We start from the raw sequence: 26808 nt of genomic DNA, 5'->3' as shown, positions 1-26808 counted from the left end.
AAAAAGATGATTGGAGAATTCCCATCTGAAATGCAGCTGCAACATCAAAGCGTGAGTGGGAGGAAAATTAAATGGTACAGAAATAAATAATGGTAGACTTGATGTCTTAGCTAATTGGGATCTCTTGTACATGGGTCAAAAGGCCTCCGCCAGGCGAAGCCTAAGAGGAACAACACTGAGGTGATGGGAATGTGGCATTATCATTTTAACAAAGGGATTGCCGTGGCAGTGTGTTACACTCACACACTCAAATGAGTTTTGCAAAAAATGATTATCATGGTGAAAAAAAGGCCATGTATGTCAGACAGACAGTGTACTTGTAATACTTCTTGTGCACTAATAAATGTCCATCCCCCTCCCACCTACCCAAAACGCTCTGCCTGGATGGATGGTGCCAAGTAGCTGCTCAAACACTAGAGGGCTCTCTCTATGGACAGCAGCAGGGGCCCCCTCTGCTGTCACTCATACACTCTTCTTCTGCACACACACACACACATATTTAGCAATGCAATGATGAGTATGACCTTTACACTAACTGTCTTAATAAGATCTGTGTGACATATCCATTCTCCTTGTATTTTAATGCTGCACTTTTCATACAGAGTTTATTGTTTTTAAGTGTTAGGGATGCAAATACATAAGTGAGAGGAAGAGATGAAGTACGTCTATACGAATACTACTTTACTTTTCATTATGCCAACAACACTATGTGTGTGTGCGCGCGCGCGTCCATCTGTTCATTGCTTAACCCTATCAAATGACAGTGTAAATGAGCAGCCTCGGTTTCATTTCACTGGTCGCCTGTCCCATTTTATTTGACTATACCCAAGAGAGTCAACTCATGCGTCTTGTTACCTCAACAAGAAACAAGAGCTAGAAAAAAGAAATACACAACACGGAAACATGCAGTAGCTAATAAGAACATTTACCTGCCTGTGTGATATCTAGAGCTGTAGCCGGCAATGTGAGACGATAACCTTTGCGCGTCCGTGCCTGGGCAGAGCGGCACGCATTCATTTGTGCGCCTGTTGACCCGACTCCTCATCAACCCAATGAGCGCAGTGGAGGGGAGGCTCTCTTTGCCGCCGTGCATCTCTCCTCCATCTCCTCCTCACTTTTTCAGTCGGCCAGCAAGCCTGTCGGAGCTCTTAACTACAGCCCCCAACACTGTCACTCCGCAGTGACAAACTGCAGGAAGGATTTCTATCCACTCGTCTCTCCGCGTCTTTGCTTATTTTCCTTCCGCAGCGAATGAAACGCATTGGGAGTTTTTTGGCGTTTTTTGAAAAGGGAGAAGAAAAGAAAAGGGTAAATTAATAATAATAATAATGCAGCAACGGAAAAGGATGCAAGTCTCACTAGTAAGTACAGCCCCGGCACCATGACATATGAACAGGTATTTAATGTTGGTGTTTTGTGGCGAGATTGAGCAGGACTTCTGTCTGCGTCGCGGGGCTACACTACATTTTTACCCGGCACGTTTTAAGGGAAACGAGGTGATATGAAGCCACACAGCAAGTCCACAGAAAGGTCTGCAACTTAGGCTGCCTTAAAAAAAAAAAAAAAAAAAAAAAAACAAATTCACATTTCACTTGCCTTGGTGGCGGTAATACGCTGCCTGTGTGATTATTTTTTTCTTAAATTGGACTGCTTATGCGCTCCACTGCCACATTTGATGCACCGAGACGCACTGATTAGAAACACTGTCTCTTCTCAAAGGGGGAAAACTTCAGAGACCGGGAGAATTTGGGTAATCGGGGTACGTGCGGCAGGGGCGTAAAAGGGAAGAAGGAGCCTTAAAGTTTATGGGTTTTATTTCCCCTTTTAAATCCTAGACTAGGAAATGGTAAGAATGGATTGTTCCTGTGCGTGGAGTTCCTACCTTGGACAGCTCCTCCGCTGCTGCTGCCGGCGCTCGCTCTACGGCTGAGCTGTCTGGACCGGCTGCTTTCTGGCGGGGAGCTGTCCTTACCCCCGTGGTGCTGAAACGGCTTGCTCAGTCACGCACCACAGTGACTTGAAAATGCTCAAGAAATAAAATGGAGCACAAAATAGAACAAAAAACCTCAGTTATTTACAGTTAAATGTCATATCCGCTACAATTTGCCATTTATTCTCTCTTCTTGTTCACCTCCGCCCCCCTCCCCCCATAACCTGCCTTTTTTTAAAAAAGAGAAAAATAAATCTCCAGGTCACAGTAATCTCTCCACACTTCATGATATTGCAGCTGGCTGCAGGTGGAATTGGTTACAGCTGATTGTCCTTGGACATGCAGTGCTGTAGCCACACAGACTGTGTGTTAGTAAAAGTTACCAGAACTAACAGTGACACCGTGCTGAAAGCAAGCCGTTCTGTGCTGTGATAGCATGTCCACCTGCATCAGTTTGAGCTGAAGACAACTCAAAGCCAACCCTTTGTGTCTGGTTTCCCCCTTCTATCTCTCTCTCTCTCTCTCTCTCTGTGGTTTTGCATGCACATCAGACTGAACTGATGAAACAATTGTTAAGGTACAGACTGCTTTTGATTAAAGGGCAAAATTTACATTAGGCTGCATCCTTCCTATCATATGTTTCAGTAGTGTCCCGCTGTTGTGTCTAATTTTTGGTTTGTTTTTTGTTGATTGCAGCTTTACTGTGCATAAAAAAAAAAAAAAAAAAACATTTTTTTTACTTAAAGTGCATCTAAAAAACACTAGCAATTATCTCATCGGGCTTATTTTGATATCAGTGAGCTGCAGCAGCAGTGCTGTTGACATGGTTCACCTACAGCCAGCCTCTTTATCTGGACCTGTCACTACTGCATGCATGGATGCAAGGATATCTAAGGAATCTGATTGTAGCCTGTAACAATATTTAACCCGGAATGTATTGTCAAATAGTTAATCATAAGGAACATGTAATGTCTGAAAATCTTTCTAAGATAATCCCCAGAACAACAGATTAAAGCAAAGCAATCTGATATTGTGGGCTGAATAGCCTTAGAGTATAGGCGTTTGTTGTTCAACTGTAGCAGGGTAATGTGAAGACAAGATGCGAATAAAGGGTCATGATACTATGCATAGATTGTTTGTAATAAGGTGTCATATTGACTTTCCATCCTTTAGGAAAATATATATATATATTACAGACTTTTCCTCCTGCTTCTCACTCTGACTCGTGCAAATGTGTGAATTCCTACATCCCTCCCTTCCCTTCTTCAGCTACTGACAAACTCTTCACGCGACTAAAAAGACAACTAACAAACTGTCGTTGCTTCCTTACAGGTCCCCCCCTCGGAATAATGCCAAATGGATGCTGCGCTAAGAGCCTCACCCCCTCACCAACTGTTATGGAAGCATGCCAAGCCATGCAAGTGACCTTTATCACACCATGAATGCAAGCTCTGCCGTTCAAAGAGGACACAAGTAACCTTTTCTTGTTATCTAAGAAGGAGCTGTTGATCTGAAGAGAGGAAGGTGGGGGGGGATTGGGACAAGAGACGGAGAGGAGAGGAGTCTCGTAAAACAAACAAACAAACAAACAAACAAAACACGACGTCGACAGGATGCCAAAGTGGTCCGAGGAGATGCTCATGGATCTGTGGATGTCCTTGCTGCTGGTGTGGATTACTTGTGTTCCCTGTGTGTCTACGACTCCTATCACAGGCCAGTCCAAAAGTACACAAACTGGTGGGTCCGCAGTGGTGGCGAGCGGTCTTGGCGAAGGACAAAGATTACTGAGCCGCGCCAAGAGAGGATGGGTTTGGAATCAAATGTTTGTGCTGGAGGAATTTTCTGGACCAGATCCAATTCTAGTTGGCAGGGTGAGTGCTGTGATTGTCAGCATTATATTAAGCTCGCTTATCGTGTGGAAACATTAATTCGGCCATTTGAATGCTCCCTCCATTTTTTTCTTCTTCCCATGGGCAGTGGGAGGGTTTTAGTTGTCAAGGGGAAACAGAGATATGGGGACAAGAGAGAGAATGGTGTGTGTGTGTGTGTGGGGGGGGGGGGTTGTCACAGAATGTTTATGGAAACAATTAAACTCGTCAAATAATGGTGGCACATTTTGCACATTTGGAAGTCCTTGAAATCCAAGATCGCCTACTGTGTTAGACAACACACATCAAGTAAAATATGAATGCATGATGAGGATGTCTCCTTTTTAATCTCTCATTCCACCCTGTAAAGACACAGACGTGTTACGAATCATGCACAACGCGGGCAAGAGAGGCTTATTTTAGGTTGTGGTTAGATTTTCCACTGCGGCTCTGTAATGAACACAACTGCGGGCTAATCCTGCGGCTGAGGGCCACCTGCTCCCTGGCCTGTGTGTGGAAGTGTCAGGCAGGTTTCAGGGGGAGTGGGAAGGCTGTTGGCCAGGCCGGCCAAAGCAGCTTGTTCACAGCTCATTGCTGGGATCCACCTGGGGAGAGTAGGCCTGGCAGCTATACGCTCACATCCCTCCCCTCAGAAATATCACCAGGCCACTCTGGCATGGGCAGGAATACAGGCCATCAAGCATAATATTTGATCTTGTCCGGTAATAGCTTTTGCAAACAGTTTATCAGCGCCTAATATTTGATAATTGTGCTGGAATTCCTTTTTTTTTTTTGCTCTTGTTTATGACATTGTGAAATCTTTTTTCAGACTGTCAGACACGGTGGCAAGCAAGAAGCTAGGTCTATTTTTGTTGCACAAGAAAAAAAAGTCTAAGTAAACACTTGAAATTTCACTTCCCCTTGTTTTTTTTTCTTTTCCAGTTCTATCCTGAGCATTGTCATATGGCTGCATCAATTAAACATTTGCCACCATGCGGGATATGCACCTGTGTTTTCTAAATACCATACGAACACAAAAATGCTGTTAAGTGATGCATTAATTTTTCAGGCGAGTCAATTAGGCAGCCTCTGCTGGATTCGACAATGGCTGCTCATCAGGATGCTGAAACAAACAAACACTAGCTGGGGTCACGGTGACCATACGTGAGCTTGGAATTGAATAGTGAGATGGCAGCTGTGAGACGCTGAGCATCAGAGATCTGACAGGGCACCTGGCAAGCTGTGATGTATTTTAGATATTTAAACTGATAACAGGTAAAAAAAATGATGAGGATGTGATATGAGATTCCAATTCAAAGCTCACCCTCTCTCTTTGCTTTGAACACAGTGCTGTGTGCCCCTGGCCCGAGTGTGAAATGCTCTGTAAACTGTCAACAGAGGATTGGTGGCACAAAATCAAGTTATGTTCCCGGTCATGAAGGATGTGTTCTCTCAAGGCCTTGGCTAATGCTTTGCAAACTTGACTCTAGGACAGGTTAGTCATAGGTATGAGTATCTTCCTGTTGAAGGACAGTGCAAGGATTGCATGCAGGGGGGTAAAGGAGGGAGGTGGGGGGGCTTTGGCGTAGAAGAACGTGAGGCTATAGGATTTTTCGAGGCGATGATGATGGGTTGCGTTCACTGCAAGGTTAAGTGCTCATGAGTATGCCTGGCAGAGCTAAGATAAGTCCTACGTTAGACCAAGATGGCACTGCATTGGTTTAAGGCTATAAATCTCTCTCAACCCTCTCGGCCCCTCTTTCTCCTTTTCTTCCCCTTTTCTCTGTGTTTCTCACGCCTAATTAAAAAATGAATCAAAAGGGTGGGAGGTTTGATTCAAATGGGTCAGACAGCTCTGTGTGTATTTTTGCGCAATTTTCTCTGCTGCGTGTGTGAGGCCGACTGTGTCTGTGGTCATGAGCTGATTATCAAGGAATTCCAGGCCAAATACTACTTTTTTCCACCCTAAAGTGTGTCTTTTTAATGGGTGGTGCACTCTGTGGTTTAATTATATTTGCTACAACAGAACTCACCTCATCTGCACCAGCAACCGTAGTGTTGGTGAGAGAGATTGTGCCATTGATTTTTAACAGTGTGTCATCCTCTCTCAGCAGAGACTATTAGCATAAATGCAGGGAGGAAGGGAGGGAGGGAGGGAGGCAGGGAGGGTGAGTTGGAGGCGGAGGTGTGGAAGGACAGCCACAAGGCGTGACAGCTCCCCCCCATCCCCTCTTTGCTGTTCTTCTTCAGCGCATCGTTTCTTGACATTGTGATTCACTGAGCGGTGCGTTTGTCAACCAACTCCCCCCCACCCCACCATCCCACCCCCAGCCGTCAGTCCTGTTGGGTGTCGGGAAAGGCAGACATGCAGTACCTGTTAAAGTGAAGCAGGGAAGACAGCTGTGAAAGCTTGTTGCTCGGCTGTAGCTTAAAAGGAACACACAGCGTTGGAAGGGATTTCAGGGATTACTCATCATGAGCCAGGGACGATTCAGAAATATCCCGTCATTAAGAATAGAAATAGGCAAATGGAGCGTGAAGGTAGATAGGCATGAACGTATCCTTCATATGGACGGAACGAAGGTTCGCTCATTGTTGATGAGTGGGATATAACAATGCTACTTGAGCTACTCTCGTGTAGACCAGCGAGGAAGCAAGCAGAGGGTAATTTTAGAGAAAAGTAGCTCTTGATTGAACGACCACAATGGAGGAGCGCGGCTGTGGTTTTACAATAGAATAAGGTTTTAATCTTGTTGAAGACCCTTTGTCATTTTGGTGTGAAGCTTTTTTTACAACTGTCATCTATGTTTTTCCCCGACCATCTTGCCTCTTCAATCCAAGCTGTTTCAATTATTCAAACATCCAACACCACAACTCAATTACACCAGGCCATTAAAGGCAAAACACTGCTTTAGAACAAAAGACAAACAGTGAACAAATTGCTGTGTTTGCACCAAAGAGATATCAGAATGTGTTTTCTTTGTAGTGAGAGGCAGATTGATAGCGGTTATGCGCCAGAGTATCTCAAAGTCTCAAATGCAACTTTACACCCTCCCATTCACCACCCATCCATACACACACACACACACACCCTTTACTTCCAGCAGATCATTTAGCATGTGGCATGTTAGGATTGCTAATGACAGATTCCGGAGCTTGAATTGCAGCACAGCTGCATTAAATTGACTGATCCCTCATCCCATTGTCCAGCACTTTTATCCAGCACAGCATTGTATGTGTTTTTGCACAAAGAGAATTGATAATCAACCATTAATATTCATCAATTCAGGCTGAGCACGAAGATTGCAAGGACTGACAGTCATACAGAAAGAAAAAAAAGGCTTTGATTACTGATTCAGGAAGGATGTGTCCATGAGTTAAAAAAAATGCTTTGTCTTTCTTGGTGTATGTTCCAAGTGAGGGGAAACATAAGCCTTATTCTTCCAAACAAGCTGTTTGACAGGATTCCCAACAAGAGGAGCCACAGCAGTATCAGATTGGTGATGGTGTGGAAGTCTGCTGGGTGTTTTGCTGGAAGCAAAAGGTGATATTCTGTAGCTGTGTTTCTCCCCCATCAAACATTGAGGACCCCTCTGTAATACTAACTTGTAGATGGAGGTGCATTCAGGTGAAAATGATGAAAGATCACAGCTTTGGACACAAACACCCTTTGTGTGGATCTGTTTATTTACTGAAATGATTTGAGTATAATTTTCACACACTACGACATGAGACTTTTTGTTGTTGTTGTTGTTGTTGAATCTTTGTGTCTCTTTACTGCCTCAGTCTGAGTCTTTATCTCGGATAGTTTTCCCAAATTCAATTCAGACCATTTTGTTCCTTTTGCAGCTTTCTGCACTTTGGACTGCAAGTACAAGATGTGGGACATCAGTCTATAAATACTGATGCAAGCTACTTCTGCTCGACTGGATTGCTTCTCTCTGTCTCTGTCTCTGTCTCTGCCCCCCTGCCTACCTCCACCTCTCTATCTCTCTCTTTCTTACTGTGACGGTGGGGTGATTATGGAGAGAGTGACTCTTGAGCCCAAGTAAGCTTGCCTCCAGGGCTGATGGGGTGTGGTACAATGACATTGTTAAAATTTCTCCAAGTGTTTGGCTTTGGCGATGTGAGGCAGCGAGGCAAGGCTAAGGCGAGATTGAGTCCTGAATGCAGTTGCCGGAGCAGCCTGAGACTCCTGGTCCTGCTGCTTTAGGAGGTCCCCCCACTGCACCCTCCATCTCATCAGTTGCTGCTTTAAAACAGGTCAAAGGTTGATCCAGCCTCTTGACTGAGCCATGCTGATCGGTGCCTCTGATTAACAAAGATCCTCCAACCCCCACACCTTTATCTGCATTTTTATTCCGGCTCCAGCAACAGTTGAGCGGATATCAGGCCTATGCCTTTGATTGATGGATGAGGAGTGGGAGTTAATGAGAGTATTAGCCGAATTATTGCCAGTGATTGATAGCCATTATGACACATAAATTAGAAGCATTGGCTCAGATATAATAAAAATTCTGAAATATAGCCTAAATTAGACACAGGTTCCAGTGCCATGGTGAGTGGCTGTTATTAATTCCTGAAAAGGAAAGCCCATCAATGTTTGTTGGACTTCATTCCATTTTCTTTTCTCACACCCACAACAGCTCCTGGAATACAAGCTCTGTAATCTCTCTTCAGGCAGCCCCACACAGATCTGTCTTGAAGTGCAGTCTAGCAGCAGCTCCTCTGTCTCTCAGCCCTTAGATCTCCATTCTCTCCTCATGTGTAATTTAGGGGGGAAAAAAAAAGAAAAAAACATGCTAACATCTCTCTGTCCTCAGCTTCTTCCAACCACTGCCTGCTCTGGGTACTATGCTCCTCTCTTTCCCCGAGGCTCACCTGTACAGTATATCACTAATGCCAGGCAGGGCCATTATATCAATGGGCCATGGTCACAGTCTCCCTCTTCCTTTCCAATCTCTCTCTCTCCCTCTCTCTTTCTCTGTCTGTCCCTCCCGGTCTGTAATAAAACACTGGGCCCAGCAGTGGCTCTGATAGAGCTGTGGGATCACATTAGTGCTGCCCTCGAAGAGCTTGACAGGTTGTCTATGGCTTTGTATTGTCGTCCTGGTTCCCATTAACAAGCTGCGAGTGTGTGCGTGTGTGTCGTACAGTAGTCCATTCGAGAGCGTTGAGACAGACAAAATGAGATGAGCAGGGACACAGGCTTGGATGGAGTATATTTAGAGAGGAGGGTTATGTGTGCAACAGTAAATACAGTTTGTCCATGAAGCTTTATGGCCGGTGTATCTTTGCAAACATTTGCTGCTGTGTCAGTGTGGTCATATTTATGAAAGATGTCTCTCCAAACTGCACTATATGTGCAGAAATTGCAGACTCAAATTTACAGGTGATGTCGTCCTCACTGGCAATATGACTTTCTTTCTGGTATTGTTTTGCTTTTATCATAAATGTTATTGCTAAGTAATTTTACCTTCACCTGCCTGTCAGTAATCATAGTAGCAGATGCACCTGGAAATATAACTCATTCTGCTTCTTTCTTTATGTCCTCTTACATAGTGTCCCCCCACAAGTGCCAAGCGGCTGCTGTGCACTAAATTACATACTGTATTTTCTCCTTCCTTGTGCGTTTCCATGAGGGAGCGGAAATCATGTTTCTGTTCGGTGTATCATAAGGAGGCGCACACGGGCGCGTCCACGATCCCCTGGAAGCTCTCTTGTGTACATGCATCAGCTGCAATAATAATTTAACAGGAAAGCACATCCATTCGAACGGCTTCAGAGTCCCTGAGCAAAATAACAAGCTTGCTGCTATCACTCACATCTGTGGCTCGGCATGATTAAATCCATGTTGTACCGCGAGCAGCTCACGCGGGGGGCCCACTTTGCCCAAGCTTCTACATCAGCGCTAATTCATAGCAAATGGCCCCTTTATGGTTTCACCTTAGACTGCGTCGCTGTGATTAGCTGGCTCCCATGTCAGTATTTGTCAGTCAAGTCTTCCAGCTGATGTCCAGAGAAGCCCTGATCTCTCATTAAAATCCAAATCTCACCTACCCCCGGCCTTAAAGTGCCCTCCCCTCAACTCCACTCCCCTCTCCTCTCATCTCTGTCTGCCTCGCTCACTCTTCCTGGCTCACCGGGCTTGGCCTGTGTTGGCTGTGCGGAGGTGGAGCGCTTAGTGGGCTAAATCATCTGGCACTCTGCCTTGAACTTTGCTCTAACTAATTTATAGGAATTAAAGCGGTTCACCTCAAAGGCTTGCTGGTTCATTGTCTTGTCCAAATTAGCCTCGCATCTTTTTAAAATGGGGAGGGGGATTTTGCTTTGTTTGGATTATACCTTTTTGTTTTGTGTTTTTTTTTTAAGCATCAAGAGATGCATTTGCAATTTAACAGACTTAAGCCTCGTGGCCTTTGTCTGGTGCTGACATTTAAACAATTGTTGATTTCTTTAGACAAATAAAAAACAGCTGGCAGAATGATGTTGGGCATACTTCTTTATGAATATGGACTCTGTTTTGAAGTGAATTCTCCGACCGAGCATTAGTAGCTGAAAATGAGGTTACAATTATTCAAATCTGATTATTCAAATCAAAAGATTATGATTATCTGAAACCTGCTAATTGGCCCTTGCCTCTGACATAGCTATCGTGGGTACAAGCCACAGCAGCAGCAGTAGCAGCAGCAACGGAAGCTTCTTGCTTCCTGTGCCAGTGTGTTCTTGTGGGCTTGATGTTTGGCTCAGCTCCCTAGGCAGCTCCTCTCCTATGGATAGATCCCAGTGTATGTGAAATGCTGCAGGCGGCTGCAGGCAGCTTATCCCGCGCCTCTGCTCCCATACACGTCCCATCAGCCAAACTGGGACTGCCGAAGTAATCTTGTTAAGAATGGATGTTGTTATTGTGCGGCTGGATGTGCATTTGGCTTCACGGTTTGCTGCGAGCACACGTGGGCTGGAGCAGGAAGAGACAATGGGGAGGGAGTTTTTGGTTGCAGTTGTGGGAGTGGGGGTGGTGAGGTGGTGGGGTGAGTGCCTATTTCTGGCACTTAAAAGATGACAGTCCTCAACCCTTTTCCTCTGCCTCCTTCCTTACTTTCCCCTCCTCTCTCTTCTTCCCTAGCTTCCTCGCTCGCCTCACACAACATAATAACAACAACAACAAAGCGGCCTTAGTAAACAGTGGATGTGACATTTACTTGAAGATCGGTGTCTTCACCTATAACGGGTATTAAAGATGATGATTATCACCACTAGCGAGTGGAACGCAAAGAGTTGCTCACCTCAATCACTGAGTTGACAATAATAAAAAAAAAACAACACACACACACACTATTACACACACAGAATCAATGGCACTGTCCTTTGCACTCTATCCTAACACTGGTATCTGGGTGCCAACAGACTGTGGCTTTGACCTTTCTAACAAATGAATTATTTCGGTTTAATGATCCCTTCTGCAGAAAGAACAAAAAGATAGCTGAAATAATAGCCAAGGGAGGCGACGGGGGGAACATAAAAAGGGCAGCACCCACCTACACATGCACACACACACCCCTCCATACTTTATTCTTCAACCTTACTTACACTCTACCTGTGAAGACACCTGTATCCCTCTAATAACCACTCTTCACTGTGTTTGTGTCTCCACGGTGCATGTGACACATCTAGCCCGTGCCATATAAATCAAATTCAGGATGAAATATCCTGGATGTAACAAGCAGGTGTTGATGATGGAAACACATACATCTTGCCTGTGTTAAAGTGACACGTCGGATTTTTTTTTCTTTCCCCGTCCAATGTTTGATTAAGTCTTCTTTTTCCCCCTGTCAGATCAGAAAAGGGGGGAGGGTGGGGGGGTTGGATGTGGCAGGGAAGGAGTTGTGGTGGGGCGGGGGGGTGCATGAAAAATTCAAAACGTTATAATATAAAATCCAGATGAATCATGAATGCTTAATGGGAATCAGGGCCAAGCACAGAGGATGTTGAAAGTGTTCTGAAAGAATCCTTGCGTGTGTGTGTGTGTGTGAGCGCGTGTGTCGTCTGCGTGCACAACGAGGGACACGGCGTGTTACGTCCTCGTCTCTCAGCTGCTCTCTGCTCTCTCTCTCTCTCTCGATGGCAGCAAAAATGAGATATGTTGAGGGAGGGTGAATGGAGGATGCCAGAAACATGTGAAAAGCTTTTAGGGGGGTAAGGACCGTCTGTTATTGAAGTCTAGCTAATTGCCTTCATCCTCGCTTGCTTGTTGTTCTGCTTGTGGAGTGGACATGCACCGGTGGTCTATCTTATGAAATATTAACAAATCTTTGCTATAACACCCCATCTTCCTCTATTGTGGTTTAATGAAATGAGTTGCAGTGAGTTCCAAGAAGGAAAAAAAAAACTTCTGCTATGATAAATAATAGAACATCCAATTAGTGTAACATCATCACAGATGAGTTTTGATGAAAGCCTGGACTGGTGTAATGTTGGACAAGTGTGAACATTTAGTGAAGTTATCAGTGTTTTGAATGTTGCAGAGGTTTAGTGTTCAGCCATTTACTGAAATTACAACCAAGGACAGCAGAATCATATGAGTTTTTTTTAATGTTTTCAAAACGCATTTATGTACATAATGGTGGAAACACTTTCTGAGTGCCAAGCTTCCATGGAAGTAGATGTTTATCTGTGGGCCAATATCACTAGCAGACAAGCTGCCCATAGTAAGCTACAGACTGTATAATGGATATCAAAAATATTGGTGTCCTTAGTGGACACTTCAGTGGACAAATGTGTCTGATGTGTGGAGGTTTTAAAAGTCAGAAAGTTAGAAAATGCTAGCATAGTTAATCCATACTGGTTTACCTTCATTGGTCCTAAAGCAAACCAAAAGCAGTTGAACATTATCAGGATATCAGCTTTCACTATTTGTAGTGAAATGACATTACCACTGGTGTCTTGTTGTTGCTCGTTGTTGTCCAGCCTGTTGTCTTCCCTTTAACAGTGTTTACAGTGTGACGTTTACAGCCCTGCTGAGAACATGCGGGACATCAAATACCAAGCTGAGTTGGTATGCATGCAGTATAGAGCACAATCCACAGCTGAACACTCAAATCTGGCCTTAACGCTTATTTTCTGTCTGTCTTGTTTGATTGATTGTGCATTTGTACATTGAACTTGTAATATGTTCAGTCTGCAGCCACATTTGTACAAAGTGTGAGATTATTAATTATTTTAGCTTGTACTGAGCCATTTAGCTTGTTTATAAAAACATTAATCCTTCCTGTGACACAGCCTTATACAACCACAGAAGGGGTGTAAGGCTGCCATCTATGCAGTTCTTCAATAATCTATGTCTGGCAATGATGCATAAAAACTTTCTTGATTCAAATTAAATAGTTTGGTTTGAGCTATTTAATTTTTGCACCTGCCATATTTAATAATAAATATGGCCGTTTAATAATGGTAATAATGATTCAATATGGGGAGGCGGTTCACTTTATGGTTTAGGATCAATTCCGCTCGGAAATGTGAATGCTACGCTAATTAGGTCGCATTTTTAATCCTACCTTTCTTGCATTGGCAATGACTCATACTAAATGGTACTTCTGTGTCATGATACATGGACACCCACTGACTCATTAACAGCTTAACACATGAGTTTAGCCCACATGATGTCGGAGGAGAGGTCTAACCTCAGTAGTCTGTATGGTAGCCTGTCAAATGCAGTACTCAAATGTCAAATAGCAGATGGAACTGACAACCGCTAACAACTTCAGCCCACTAGCGGGTCTGCATGGTCTGCACGGTCACTGGAATTAAAGGAAATGTATTTTTCAGTACTAATTCAAAATTTTATTTATTTATTTTTTTTCAAAGAAAAGATTTCTCAGTGACATTTTGCATGTCAAATGTTGATGATTAGATGTGATGTTTTCATCCAGTCTATCAGTTCTCTAAGTATATATCCCCCAGGGTGACAGGAGCCCAGCTTGCCAGTGTGCAATGGGCAGGAGGCAATAGATTGGCACCCTCACAGGCCGCCAATCTATCACAGTCGAGCACACACACACAACACATTCACACTCACATTCACACCTACAGGCAATTGAGATTCCCATTCCCCTTACCCTGTGGGTGGAGAGCTGAAGCAAAGTCCGATTGGCTTTGTGATTAATAATGCTATTTGAGCCACGCATGGAACAGGAAACTCAAAAGAACTGTCAACATTATTTTCCTTTGTAGAAATTCTCTTTAAGGACTGAGCAGCCCAAAAAAAAACAAGAAGCGTAAAGACGCTTTAAATCTGAGAAAAATGGAGGAGCTGTGTCTTCGAGGGAAAACCCCCTTCCGAGTCTCACGAGATGACTCTCCTCGCCTCTGAGAAGAGGAACTCTCTGCCAAATGGGCACAGTGCCCTTTTTTATGTTACTTTCTGTGCTTTATCTGCATCATCAAACCGCACTGTTGCTGTTAGCTGATAAAGATGAGGAGGAGCAGCTGTGGTGAGGCAGCAATATTCTAAATGGCTTCACAGATCTTTGAATGTTTAGTCATCGGGGGCCGTGGTGGGTTGTGTTGAAACAACCTGGTCCAACACCAAAACAATTGTAGCCTCCATCTGGATGGATGGATGGATCACCAAGGTCCTCATTTCCCCCAATCTCCCTGGTGCTCTCGGTGTTTACAGAAGCCGGCTCCCACTTCAACCACCACTTGCCAAGATGTGCCATGTTTATCAGCACCCCCCCACCCCCCACCTGTCTGTCTCAGTACCACATAAACACAGATGCACATGCAAACACACATTGTCTATGTGTCTCATTGAGAGGCCAGATAAGAAAGACATTATCTTTGTGGTTGCGCCTATGTACCTGCGTGTGCCCACTCACACTCTCTCTCACACACACATGTGACGTGTGTATTCAGTGTGTGTGTGTGTGTGTGTGTACAGTCAAAATGCTAATGGCCTATCTGTCTTGATGACCTTTTCTTCTTTGTTGATGCCCAGTGTTTTGTTTTGTTTTTTTATAAATACCGTGCTGATATCCCGGGATGTGTAATTACCGCACTGCAGCAACATGCTGCCTCTTTATTAGTTTTCTGACAATGGCCTTCCTCGTCACTGCTGTGTGTGTGTGTGTTTTAACTTGTGAGAGGCTATCCAGCTGTCCTGTTTACACAGCTGAATCCCACAGTACACTAACAGTCTTCATGCTGCTGCTCGCACACATCTGATAAAAACGATGGTTGAAGTGTGCTTGGTTGGCGTCTATTTATATTTCATTTTAGCTCAACAATAGTCATAATATCCATATCCTGTTTCTTATCCAGTTATTCATCTACAGGAGCTTCTTGGAAATGATCTCTAGGGATTCATAAATGGATCATATCCAGTCCAACACACAGATGAAAATAGGATGGAGGGATTTAACTCAGCAGATACCTGAGTGTGCTGAATTACTTCAACAAATACCACATCAGATCAAGTTAGGATTTGGATCAGGCTTCTCCGGCTGGATTTCCAGGGGCACATAATATGTGCGCTGACATCTTGACAATGCAAAAGTGAAAGAGGGATTCCTGTCTTGTGTTGCATCACTGGCGCGGAGGGAAAATGCATGTCAAAAAGGTCTCCGTGCATATGTAATGGATTCCTGCTCTGCAGAGGCTCGGCAGCGTTTGTCGATAAGGATCACACTCCCCAGGTTCGACTCCGGGGATTAGGGCAGAGGCTGTTTGATCTAGACGTTTTTTGCATAAAAATCACACAAGTCTCTTGAATCCTGTAGCAAAGAAGCTGAGTTGGCTAATTGGGGAATACTGCTGTGTTGCCGGGGTTGGACTTAACACTGTAGCCACATGTGGTGTCCTCAAGATGCCTTTGACAACACCACAATTACAGTAAAGTCAGAGCACTGTGTTAATGATGCTTTAAAAGTGGAGGAGAATAGAGGGATATTTTGAGCTAGAGAGCAATTGACGCACTGAAACCAGGCTTTCAAACAGAGCTAACACACGCACACTCAATGCATGTGATCACTCAAGTAGCTTCTTATCCCAATCGCAGCGGGCAATCGGACAGGAAACTAAATTTATCCATCATCAAATAGGAGCCGTGGTCAGCCTCAGCATGTGAAAGTGTATCCTGAATCGGTCCGTTAGCTGTGCTCAGGGATCCCCCCCTCTCCTGTGTGTCCTCATCGGATCCACACGGGCCTATAAGCAGCATGACACAAAACTATAGAGAGGGGTGTGCTGGTTACGGAGCATAATTGCTACTAATGACCATTAGGAGTTTGTTTTCATCCTCCAGGGGCTGCAGAAAAGGCCTTTCTTCTTATCAGTTGATTAGAAACAAATAGACGGGGCCGGATCCTGCATATTAAGTAAACGGGGTTCGGGGAGGAGGGGGGGCTAAAACGGTATTACTCTATCAGGGGGAAAGCCTAATGGAGTGGCGGGAAGCTCATCCTCTGCTAATGTGTCAGCAAATGGACAACTGCTCACAAACTCTTACTCTTGTCAGATATTGGTAACATTTTTTTTCCCCTTTGCTAGCTGAAATTGTATCTGAAAAAAAAATCTTTCCACCAGCTCAGGGTTTGGACTTTAGTTTACTTTCCTGCTCTGAGGCTGTAGACCTTTTTGCTATACTTATGCTTTTCCAGCAACAGTGCTGGTATCTAACTGTCATCAATGGCAGCAAAGTTGTTTTTTTTTCCCTTCTCCTCTCAGAGGATTCATTTGCATTATGCAAATGAACAATTGATATGGATCTTCTCCCCTCCGATGAACATTTTGCACAGCAATTTGCCAAGCAAGTAATTACTTATTGACAGAATGATATTACACAGGAAATTGTTGTATAAAATGGCAAACTCATCTCATTGCAATTGAGGGGCAAGAAAAAAAATAATAATAAGAATAACAATAATAAAATTAGAAATCATCAGTTAAATGGACATGAATTATGGAGGCCTTCGCTCGTCGTCGTGCCTGTTCTCTCTCTCTCTCTTTCTCTCTCGGGCGCTCTCTTCACTGCCACCTGTGGTTGCACTCTGAGCTCATGGCTTTGCATTTTAATTAATTCCAAACATTATTAAGGATACAAATTCACTGTCTCACTCCACTGCACTACACGGTTGTAGATGAGCTGCAGGAATATCAGCAATATTGTGATGGAATATTTATGCTGCGTCTGTGTGTAACCTGCATGTCACATTGTGTCGTGACTAGTGATAAAACTACTTTTTTTAAATGATAAAGAGTTGGAAAGTATTCTATGATAAGTTCTGTCAAACAGCAGCGGCAATGCCTGTTTTAAGTGCAAGTTAAATTGTGACAAGCTTTTCCACACGTTGAAATATAAATCAAAGGATGGAGTTGAAAAGAAAAACAGTGTAAATGCCTTTAATTTAAATATTTCAATTCTCACATCTTTTTAAGACAAGCTTTCACCAGAGTGCTTTATCAACTCTAAAAAGCCTCTAAAAGCAGCAACGCTGTGACCTCTAGTAACCTTGACCAAAAAAAACATCAATAAAGCAATTAATATCACTCCAGCAGGATCTGTAGCCACTGCAAGAAACACTTATTTTTTTTGCAATCATCTGATTCATAATGACCTATCTCAATTATATTTATTTTTCATGCCTTTCTTGAGAGAGAAATTATTTGTTTGCGTCAGCGCCATTCCAGCTCTAATATCAAGCATCCCGAGAGATTGGCACCTGGAGGAAAAAAAAAACACACAGAAAAGGGAAAAAGAAAGAAAAGGGGGCCAGTGTGCAGCTGCATTTTCTTCCTCAGTAATCGAATCCCTTCAAAAGGGGGCCATTTTTCTTCATCTCCCCAGGTCCACAGGACCTTTAAACAGAGCGAGGCACCAAAAGAAGGCACCATAGAACACAATTATAATTCCAATATAGTCTTGTAAAGAAAATGTAAACAGATAGCCAGGCTGCAAAGCTGCCCCCCCCATTTTCCCAGAAGACTGGTAATAAAGTAGAAAAGATGTAATACTGGAAGAGGCTTTTTACCCCCTGTCCTTTTCTCACTCCAGAAATTGAAAAGTGTGGCTCTCTGTGATGACTCTGGTGGAAAGAAGAGGGGGGGACGCTCTAAGATTTATGAGAGATTTTGAGTGGAGACCGAGGGGGTGGGGGGTGGGGGGGTAGATTTTACCACAGGCGTTAATGTGGTTTTGCAAATGAACTTTAATGCAAGAGTATTGATATGAATAAATGGCGCTCTGCAGTTGCTGGTAGAGCTCCTCTGTTTTTTGTTTTTGTCACAAGCTTAATTTCAGACAACCCCCTCCCTGACTTCCTGACAGGGATCCCCTTTAAACAAGCCACCAAACGCCTCCAGAAATGTGAACAACAAGAGCAAATTGGTGGCAAATTTTGATTTGTTAAGAGCATGCAGCATTCCTATTGGCAAATCTTGAATTCTCAGAGCGAGACATTTATATCCCTTTCCATACAGAAGTTTGCTCCTCTCTTGAATATTCTGTTTGTTGTTTGTTGTCTTGGGGGTAACATTTTATGCCCGGTTTTGTTTTGTTTTTTTCTCCAGTTTATTCTCCAATCATTGGAATGCAGAGGAAACAGCAATAGGCTGCTTATGTTAATTTCCTGGCAGTGGTTGGAACTGTCCTAATAATTATTACTGGTACTGGAAGCTGCTCGGGCATACAGCTCAGAGGTGTGTGTGTGTGTGTATCATTTATACTTTTAAAGTCACTTGAGTCCAAAGATTGTTTTGTTATTTTTGAAAAGTTTTACCCTGAAATTTATTGAAAATTTATTTAAAAAAAAAAAGTCTGTTGTTGGTCTCTGCCATATGGGTTGTGTGGTAAAATGTGACAACATGACCTTTAGCATTGCAGTGTGATTCCGTCCTCACTGAGAGAAGAGCCTCCGAGAGTTGGTTAGTGGGATGACTGTGTGCAGCCACACAGTTTCCCACTGAGCGTAATTTACAGGCAGGAAAAAGAGAGGCATGAATGCTTGTTCCTGTGAGAGTGTGCATGTATGAATGTGTGTGTGTTTGTGTGAATTTCAGTACAGGCCAAGAAGCAGTGAAGGCCTGGGGAGGCGTGGAGGAGGGGTGGTGGTGGTGGTGGTGGTGGGATGGTGTGATGGTTTAGTGTGAGAAGGGGAAATGGCATGGTGCTACTGGAGCTAGTCATCCGTCTGCTGTGACACCCAGCATGTGCATGGAAGATGTCCGCGGGACTCGGCAAAGGCAGAGAGGAAGTGTGGTCGTGCAGAGGAGTGGGCGAAAGTGAGTGGAAGTGTCACTGTCTTCCAGTCGCACGTACCCACTGTGTCTCTGCTTGCTGCCGCTTACAAAACGTCCGACCACACAAGTGCACAGTTATTTAACCCTGTAGATGTATACTATATACATTATTTCAACAAATCTTGATCCAGAATCCAATATTACTGTCTTGTATGGGTTTCAACCTCATTGTGTGGTACAAGAGTAAACATTTTATATATTCAACAAACAAAAACAGAACCTTGAGCAAGCACTTTGAGAGGGGTTTTGAATGGCTGTGGATCCTTGGAAGGCAGTAAGCATTACATAAACCTGAGGGTCATTCCATCCAATGAATAGATTAATGAAGGATACCTTATTTACCAACACTTCAGACACAGTGTGGCTGACGTAACCTGGCCATGCTGCTGACATACATGGCGTCTTAAGACCACAAAACGTCTGCAAAGGAAAGGTACGGGGGTGGATAGTGACTATGATGTTGCTCCACGTGCTCACCAAGGACATTAGTGTTTGTATGTGACTACAGAGAAGCAATGTGATTCTGCTCTCTGGGCTTTATACAAAATTGAGGCCAAAATATCTGAGCGCAGTCATGTTAGAAAAAGAGACGCCATCTTGGAACCTCTGTGCAGTAGAGGTCAAAGTAAAGGCACATCATCACTGTTCTGCACAGATCTACTCATCTACTTTAGTGCAGAGCCAGCAGCTACACTTCTCCATTGGCTACTACAAACCAGACTACCAGGGAGGCATACAGATGTTTTGGCCTCAATATACAGTCTCTGATTAAGGCATTACTGTTACTACTAGCCTATAGATTGACATAGTTTATCCCCCATATTTAGCTACAATAGTGATGAATACCATCTAAATACAACCACAGGTAGGACTGGTACTGGTATGTCCACGCAAAATGTATCTACAAATATAGACATTATAGGCATCTGGAGGAAAAACAAAACAACCAATTTCTATGCAGTTCTTAGATTTTAGATTCAAAATTTTACTCATGATAATTACACTTTGTTTTGTACGTTTGGATGTAGTGAAAACAGCTGTTTTGTATTATATTTTCTTCATACTGAGGAAAATTCAATAAGGCACTGTTACAGAATAAGACTACTTACATTTTCTAAACTAAGGCTAATGCCTGGGGAGCAACAGTCCAGCACTAAATGTCCACGTTCATGCAATTTACCCTCTCTCCCTACCCCTATTCAGCCTTTAGCTGTCCCTAAGGCAAAAATGTAATCATCAGAAAATATACTGATTATTGTTCAGGCTAAATGAGCTTCTATATTTATCAAGTCGCTCTGGTTCTGGTTAGTAATCATCATGCGTGTCCTGGGTAAATAGTTCTCCCACTTCACGTATTTAAAATCCATTTTGCAGTTCCCACAAACCCGTCTTTCTTTCCTGCATTAGAGGCGCTGGTGCTACCTTCAACAGGGGTGACCCAGTTGGGACTGAGTAAAAGACAAAAGCGTTTCTGAGGGGGGAGCCAAAGTTACTGCAATTTTTAATGGCTCCTACTTGCCAAGTGTGGTCATGAGCCTTCAGCACAACAGACAAGGCCTAATCAAAAGCCCCACACCGTGTGACTGACAGCATCAAAGTGGATCTACATACTGAGGGGAATTCTACCAACTTTCTGATTTCTTCACAATTAAAGTGGGTTCGGGAATGGAAATGCATGCTGTGATGGTTTTCTTCTTCTCCTTTTTTTTCTCTGTCTCTCTCTCTACCGTAAACAACACAAGCGCTTCTCCCGTTTGCCTGTTATGTTTGTGTACATTATTTCTCCAACCCTCGGGAGGCCCACAGGAGGAGAGGGGGAATTAAAAAGGGAGAGGAAGAGCCGAGAAGGGGTGAGAATGTAGAAAATACAGTAAGAGAAACAGAGCTGAGAGGAGGCAGGCAAAGCGAGAGCGATGTATTTTCACACCGTTACTGTTTGAAGAACATTTTAGCACCCTGAGAATCGACACTACGGCAAAACGAAGGGGATGAGGGAAAAAAAAAGAAGACGCATGAAAACATCTTACTGGAACAGTATGACCCACAGCAAAAAGCAGCTGACCGACAAACTATAAACACAACAGATTCTTAGACACCACATGGCAACTTGTCCTCGGTGGCACTCGGCTTCTTGTGTGTGTGTGTGTGTCTGTCTTTCCACCGCTGCTTGTTTTGCCATTAATATTTCAGACAGTACAAGCTCATCAGAAACATTTTGGGGAAGCAGTAGGAAGCCAAACAAAACAAAAAAAGTCCAGCAGAATGACATTTATTTGTTAGGTTTTATACTTTCTATCTCCATTTCCCATCCCTCCCATTAGAGGATTGGCTATTCAAGTGTTGTTTTCTATCAAGGGGGGGGACTGCTAAACTCTGCAATCAGCCAGGATGATGGCAATTACTTTTCTGGTTTCTCTGTAGGGCCATCATTTCAGACTAGGAGTGCATTTCAAATGCACAAAGGCAAAATTTGTGTGGAAAAAAAACAAAAACAAAAGATGGACATTTTATTTTTCTTTTGCTGCCAAACATTTAGCTGCACCTACCTCTAAACTTTTACCTGGAACTCATCTGCGAAAAGCGAACAGTTTCATTGGTCTGCATCCTTTCCGCTCCACACCCAACCCACCTTCTAAAAGTGTCTCCAAAGCTCCTCCATTTGGCTTTGATGTTATTAAATGAAAAGACCTCAGGTTGCAACGAGAGCTCTGGCTCTCGCTCACAGCATCACGCTCGACAGGCTGCCTTGGGGGGGAAACACACCAAATTCAATTTCTTTTACAGCCTAGCCTAACGACGATGACAACCTCGCAGAGTAAATGCAAAGTTAAACTTTTACCCGTCACAATCTCTGAGAGGCTGTTCCCTGATCTTGTGACGTCCTTTGTTTTTTTTGTTTCCCTCCGTACCCACGGCGTAGGTCAATAGGTTTGGCCACCTCATTTCTGTGTGTGTAAGCATTTTTGCCAGCATCTGGAGCGACTAAATGGATATTGGAAGCTGTTGCCGGTGCCGTAAGAATGTTGGACAATGGTTGAGATTGATGAGTGTTTGGGCGCTTTCCCTGTGACCCCGCCGCATCTGGCAAGAACAAAGTCAGGCAGGTGTGACAGCCAGCATCCATCTACTAGTCAGCTGTAATAGGGAGGGGGCATTTGTACAGGGACACACACACACACACACACACAAACACACACACACACTACAGGCTGCATTTTCCACACACTTTAGCAAGCAAGGATGCACACACATATCTGTCACACACACAAACACACACACAAAACAAGCCAGCAAGCGAGGCAAGCATCCACACAGACAGACACACACACACATAATGAAAAAAATAAATAAATAAAAGGGCCTTCCTGGCAAGCTTCACTGTGTGTCTTTCCAGGAAAGGGAGTCGTTTTGCAATGCTGACTTCCTTCAAATGTCTGCGAGCTCTCATGTCTTATTACTGGAGACAAATGGCATGTCGTATACCAATGGCGCGTCCCGACTTGTTAGCTCTGGACATGACAACCATCACTACACATTTCGCTTAACTGCCTTCGCGCTATTCTGTTGGTTAAGCACTCAAGGATGGTCACAGATGCTGGGAAACAACATGTAATCCTCTTTATGTAAGAACCTGATTTGAGGGATCTCTGCCTAAATTATACATGTCGACATGTCATTTGTACTAAAATGTCACACAAAGTACTATTCATACAGACAACAGGCAACAACTCGTTCTCAAGTTTTCTTATGTATCTGCTTTGAGAAACAAAGAAAAAGAAAGATGCAAGAAGAATACAATAAATACAGTATATAAAAAAAGTGTGCCCTTGTTACTTAGACAGAACACCCTGTCAAAAATGTTTCAGTGGAATAACTTTGTAACAAACTGTTGACAGTGTGTCCTTGTGATTATTCAAAACACCCAGATGGGGCATTGTGTTTAGAAGAATATATTTGTTTCTACATGGGCACAGATTGTCTGAAAATATTGTTTTTGTCTGTACTGAACTGTTACATTATTAGCATTCAGAATTGCATTGCAGAACTTCTGAAGCATGATTATTTTTTTTTTAGTGTTTTGATAACTCTTACAACCCACCAGATATTATTTAACATGACTCCTGTATTAAGAAACATTCATCACTCAGTGTGCTGAGTCTAATCCTCTGTTTAATCCTGTGCCTCAAGATTTATTCCGCTGCTTTCATGTTGGAAACTAATTTACCTTAATTTGGCAAATAAAAGACAATGTCAGTGATTTTCTTCAAATAAATATAATAATTTATGGATTATTTTTTTAAATGAATTTATTTATTTATTTGTGTTGTAATTTAAAAACAACTTAGTGTTCTGTATGAGAATAAGTATAAGAAACTTTTCAATATGGACATGCTATACATGCAATGGACATTTACTTACCTTTGATGGGGTCTATATCGTCCATCTTCATGTCCACGATTGAGTATATTCCATCAATAAGCATCCAAAAGTCCAAATAAACACAGTAAAAGTAATCCACATAACACAAACCATTGCTTAAAGTCCATTCTGTAGCATCTGCAGTTTTCGCTGGTCGTATTTGCAACTTTGCTTCACACGTCACTTGCTCTACTTCCTGATCGATGTCGTTTGCTGCGCTCGTTTTACTAACAAACAAAAATTGCCCACACCTGGACAACCCTAGTTAGAGGAAGTGCTCCGAAGGTCTTCTTCTTCTTCGGTATATGGTAGAGTAGACACATCTACGGCACATTGCTGCCCTCTACTGTTTCCATGTAATTTGCTCTAAACAAAGGGCAAAGACATTTCCAATGCGTCATGATGCACAAAGGAAAGCTGTCAGTGCGTAGTGTGCTACATTATCCTTAAAAAAACAGAGGAAATAGAATCAGAGCTATGCAGGCTGACAGGTTTTAAACACAACTTAATGTCGATTATATAGGTGTGCATGTGTGTGTTTTACAAGTGAGCAAGTATTTTAAACCTGAATACAAACTGGCCATTTGTAGACCGATGGAGAAATTTAGGGCCCAAAGTGAAACCACAAGATAAAAAACTCCCAGTTTCCAGAAGTTTCCCTGCACCTGTTGCTGACAAGAGTCATACATACTTTTTGATTTATATGTAGTATATGTGTATGGGTATTTGCATTTGTTTCACAAAATGTTGCCTCAAACAACACAAAAATATGGATTGTGTTGCTATCTCTGAAGTTTAAACCAATCAGGTGGCTCTATCAGCTCCAATGATAGCAGAGCTTGTGTTTGGCAGCAGCACAGCAGTAGTGAGACTGTCACTGTCCTCCTGTCCTTTGCAGCTAACCTTACCATTGAACATGGATCAAGACTCAGCCTCCACTGAACTGAGCCACCAGTGGGCATATTTAAAAGTTAGAGGGAGGATAAAGGGTTGTTGGCAGGGATTTATTAGTAGTGACATCTGTAAAGGCAGAAGTACAGGAGCAGGGGCTACCTCTGCATTCTTTATCAAAATTATATTAAGAGACAACTCATTGCGTGAGTACTTTTACTTTTAAAATGTTAGGTAAATCAAACAGTAAGTACTTAACACTTTCACTTAAGTGGGATTGTTGATGTAGCACTCCTCCCTTTGTGTATGTACATATTTTGCTCGGCAGTTGTACTTTTTAAGTACCAAGCTACAATACTTCCTCCCCCACTGCATGCAGATGATACATCTCACTCATACATTTATATTGGTCTTAAAGTTATGACCAGTTCTAAAAGTTGCTAAGCAGGCAAAAATTATAGAAAACAAGCCCATGGTAGTAAATGCATATATAAAATACAGCCAAAAGCATGCTTACAGATCTACAGATAACGTCCCATTTGAGAGGGTTAAATTTTATATTCACCAGTTTGTACTCACTTCTTAATACATAATACATAAATTTGCATAATTATACGTTCCACTCGTGCTGTCAATTCACACATTTATTGAAACGAACGGTGGCGATACAGAAAGAGCACTGTTTTTTTTTCAGCAGGGCCAAAGACCTGGAGAAATTTCAAACTCACGAAAAGTCAAATCTGCATAGAGCTGCAGTTAGCACTGTTGCTGCTACTGATGCTAAGGCAATCTTATTCACCTATACTGACATTCAGCACAGCGGATAGTTCCATTCACACTTATAGGCCTATCATCTGAGCCTTTTGCAATAGGTTGCATTGACATTAAGTCCTCGTGTGCTTTAACAGTGTGTGGAATTTGTGTATGTGACAAAAAGTGTGTGCATGTGCGTGCGTGTAGGAAGAGCATACGTGTGTGTTCATTGCAGCCGCGGCTGTTAATTGATCTAATGTGTGTTTTACTGTCAGACGATTGTGCACCTGTGTCCACCTCTCCACCATCCTGTCTCTGTGCCTTTCACACAGAACACATTTTTAGATTTGGTTGTACAAAAACCTTGTTTTAGATATTTATTTTGGGTTTAGAAGTTTTAGAAAGTTCATCAGATGAATTTATTTTTAACAGTTTTTAGTCTCCCCAGAATGCTAGAAAGCTCAAAAGTATCACTTCAATCTTTCAAAAAACACACTCCTGGTGCAAACATAAGGCTGGTTTGTACAGAATGTACTCCTGCTCTAAAATATGCTGGAAATAACTCAGTCAGACCTGTTTGCTGTATAAGGAGAATGGTGACATTTAAGGAGCAGAGCTCTGAATGCAGTCATGCAGGTTGCCTTTGCAGTAAAAGCATCTCTCAGCCGGGTGGTCGAAGCCACCATTGTTAGAGTGCCTTACTGCGTCAAGCCCCTAGGATACTAGCTCTATCCACCCCACCCTCCTCCAACCATCACCACCAGCACCACTGCTCCCATCCTTTTGGCTGGCATGGAAACCTCTCTCCCCATGAGCCTTTTTCTCTGATGTAAATCACAGGTAGGGGAAATGTGAGCCCGGCTGATGCACCGGCACTGTGCCGTGAAATCTCTGTTGACATTACCGACGGGCAATTCCAGAAAAAGACAGAGAGAGAGAGAGAGAGAGAGAGCAGGAGAGAGGAAGAGGAGAGTGATAAAGAGGGAAAGAGAGGGGAGTGAGGAGATGTGAGCATTTCATGGAGTCATGTTTGACTTTCTTACTTTTTGACACACTGTCACTGGGATGATGGAGTCAACTCAGTGAGCTTTCATCCACAATCTTACATTGTGATTTGGCATCTTTCAAGCCTTTTCTTCATAGGCTGACACAGAAAAAAAAACAAAAAAGCCTCTTTAATTCAGTTGCTGGATCTTACAGCATTAATACCCCTTAGACCTAACCTGTTTTCTTACTTTTGTGTTAGGTAACCTTTTAACAGACAAAGATTGATTTTTTTCCAGCAGTGAGTAGCTTTGCTATGTGATAGCAAGAAGTGGATAGATGAGGATAACTTGGAAATGAAGTAGAGGTAACAAGGGAATCAGGGAAATGGGTTATGAGAGGCAATTTACTTGCCCACACCCCCCTTTCTAAGCACCAAAGGGAAGAGTAAATGACTTTTACTTTAGTGTATGAAAATATTTAGCTGTACTTCAGGAAGTGTTTTTGTATAATTTCTTTTTTTTATGCTGCAGTGCAATTGAAAGCAAAAGTCGGGCCCCTTTCAGCCAGAAAAGATATGATTACGTAACTAAGAGCGGCCTTGGATATTTGTCTAATATGGCAGAGGGAGGCTGGAGGATTTTGTCCCTGGACTTGGTGGTTTCCCGT

General features: G+C 43.0%; 1 protein-coding gene across 3 annotated transcripts in view; it reads left to right on the top strand.

Moving 5' to 3' along the window:
• The first annotated feature begins 1267 nt into the window (after positions 1-1267).
• Positions 1268-26808, top strand: part of cdh8 (cadherin 8) — an 84305-nt gene continuing 58764 nt past the window's right edge. For all 3 annotated transcript variants that reach the window (XM_028401269.1, XM_028401268.1, XM_028401270.1), the window contains exons 1-2: positions 1268-1361; positions 3263-3801. In XM_028401269.1, the coding sequence (XP_028257070.1) occupies positions 3544-3801 (258 nt within the window). In that variant the 5' untranslated portion in view covers positions 1268-1361; positions 3263-3543. The remainder of the gene's footprint in view (positions 1362-3262; positions 3802-26808) is intronic.

Source organism: Parambassis ranga, chromosome 3, assembly GCF_900634625.1.
Source record: "Parambassis ranga chromosome 3, fParRan2.1, whole genome shotgun sequence".
In the NCBI taxonomy this organism is placed as follows: Eukaryota; Metazoa; Chordata; class Actinopteri; family Ambassidae; genus Parambassis; species Parambassis ranga.
The sequence above is the reverse complement of the archived record's forward strand: the minus strand, read 5'-3'. Positions and strand labels throughout refer to the sequence as shown.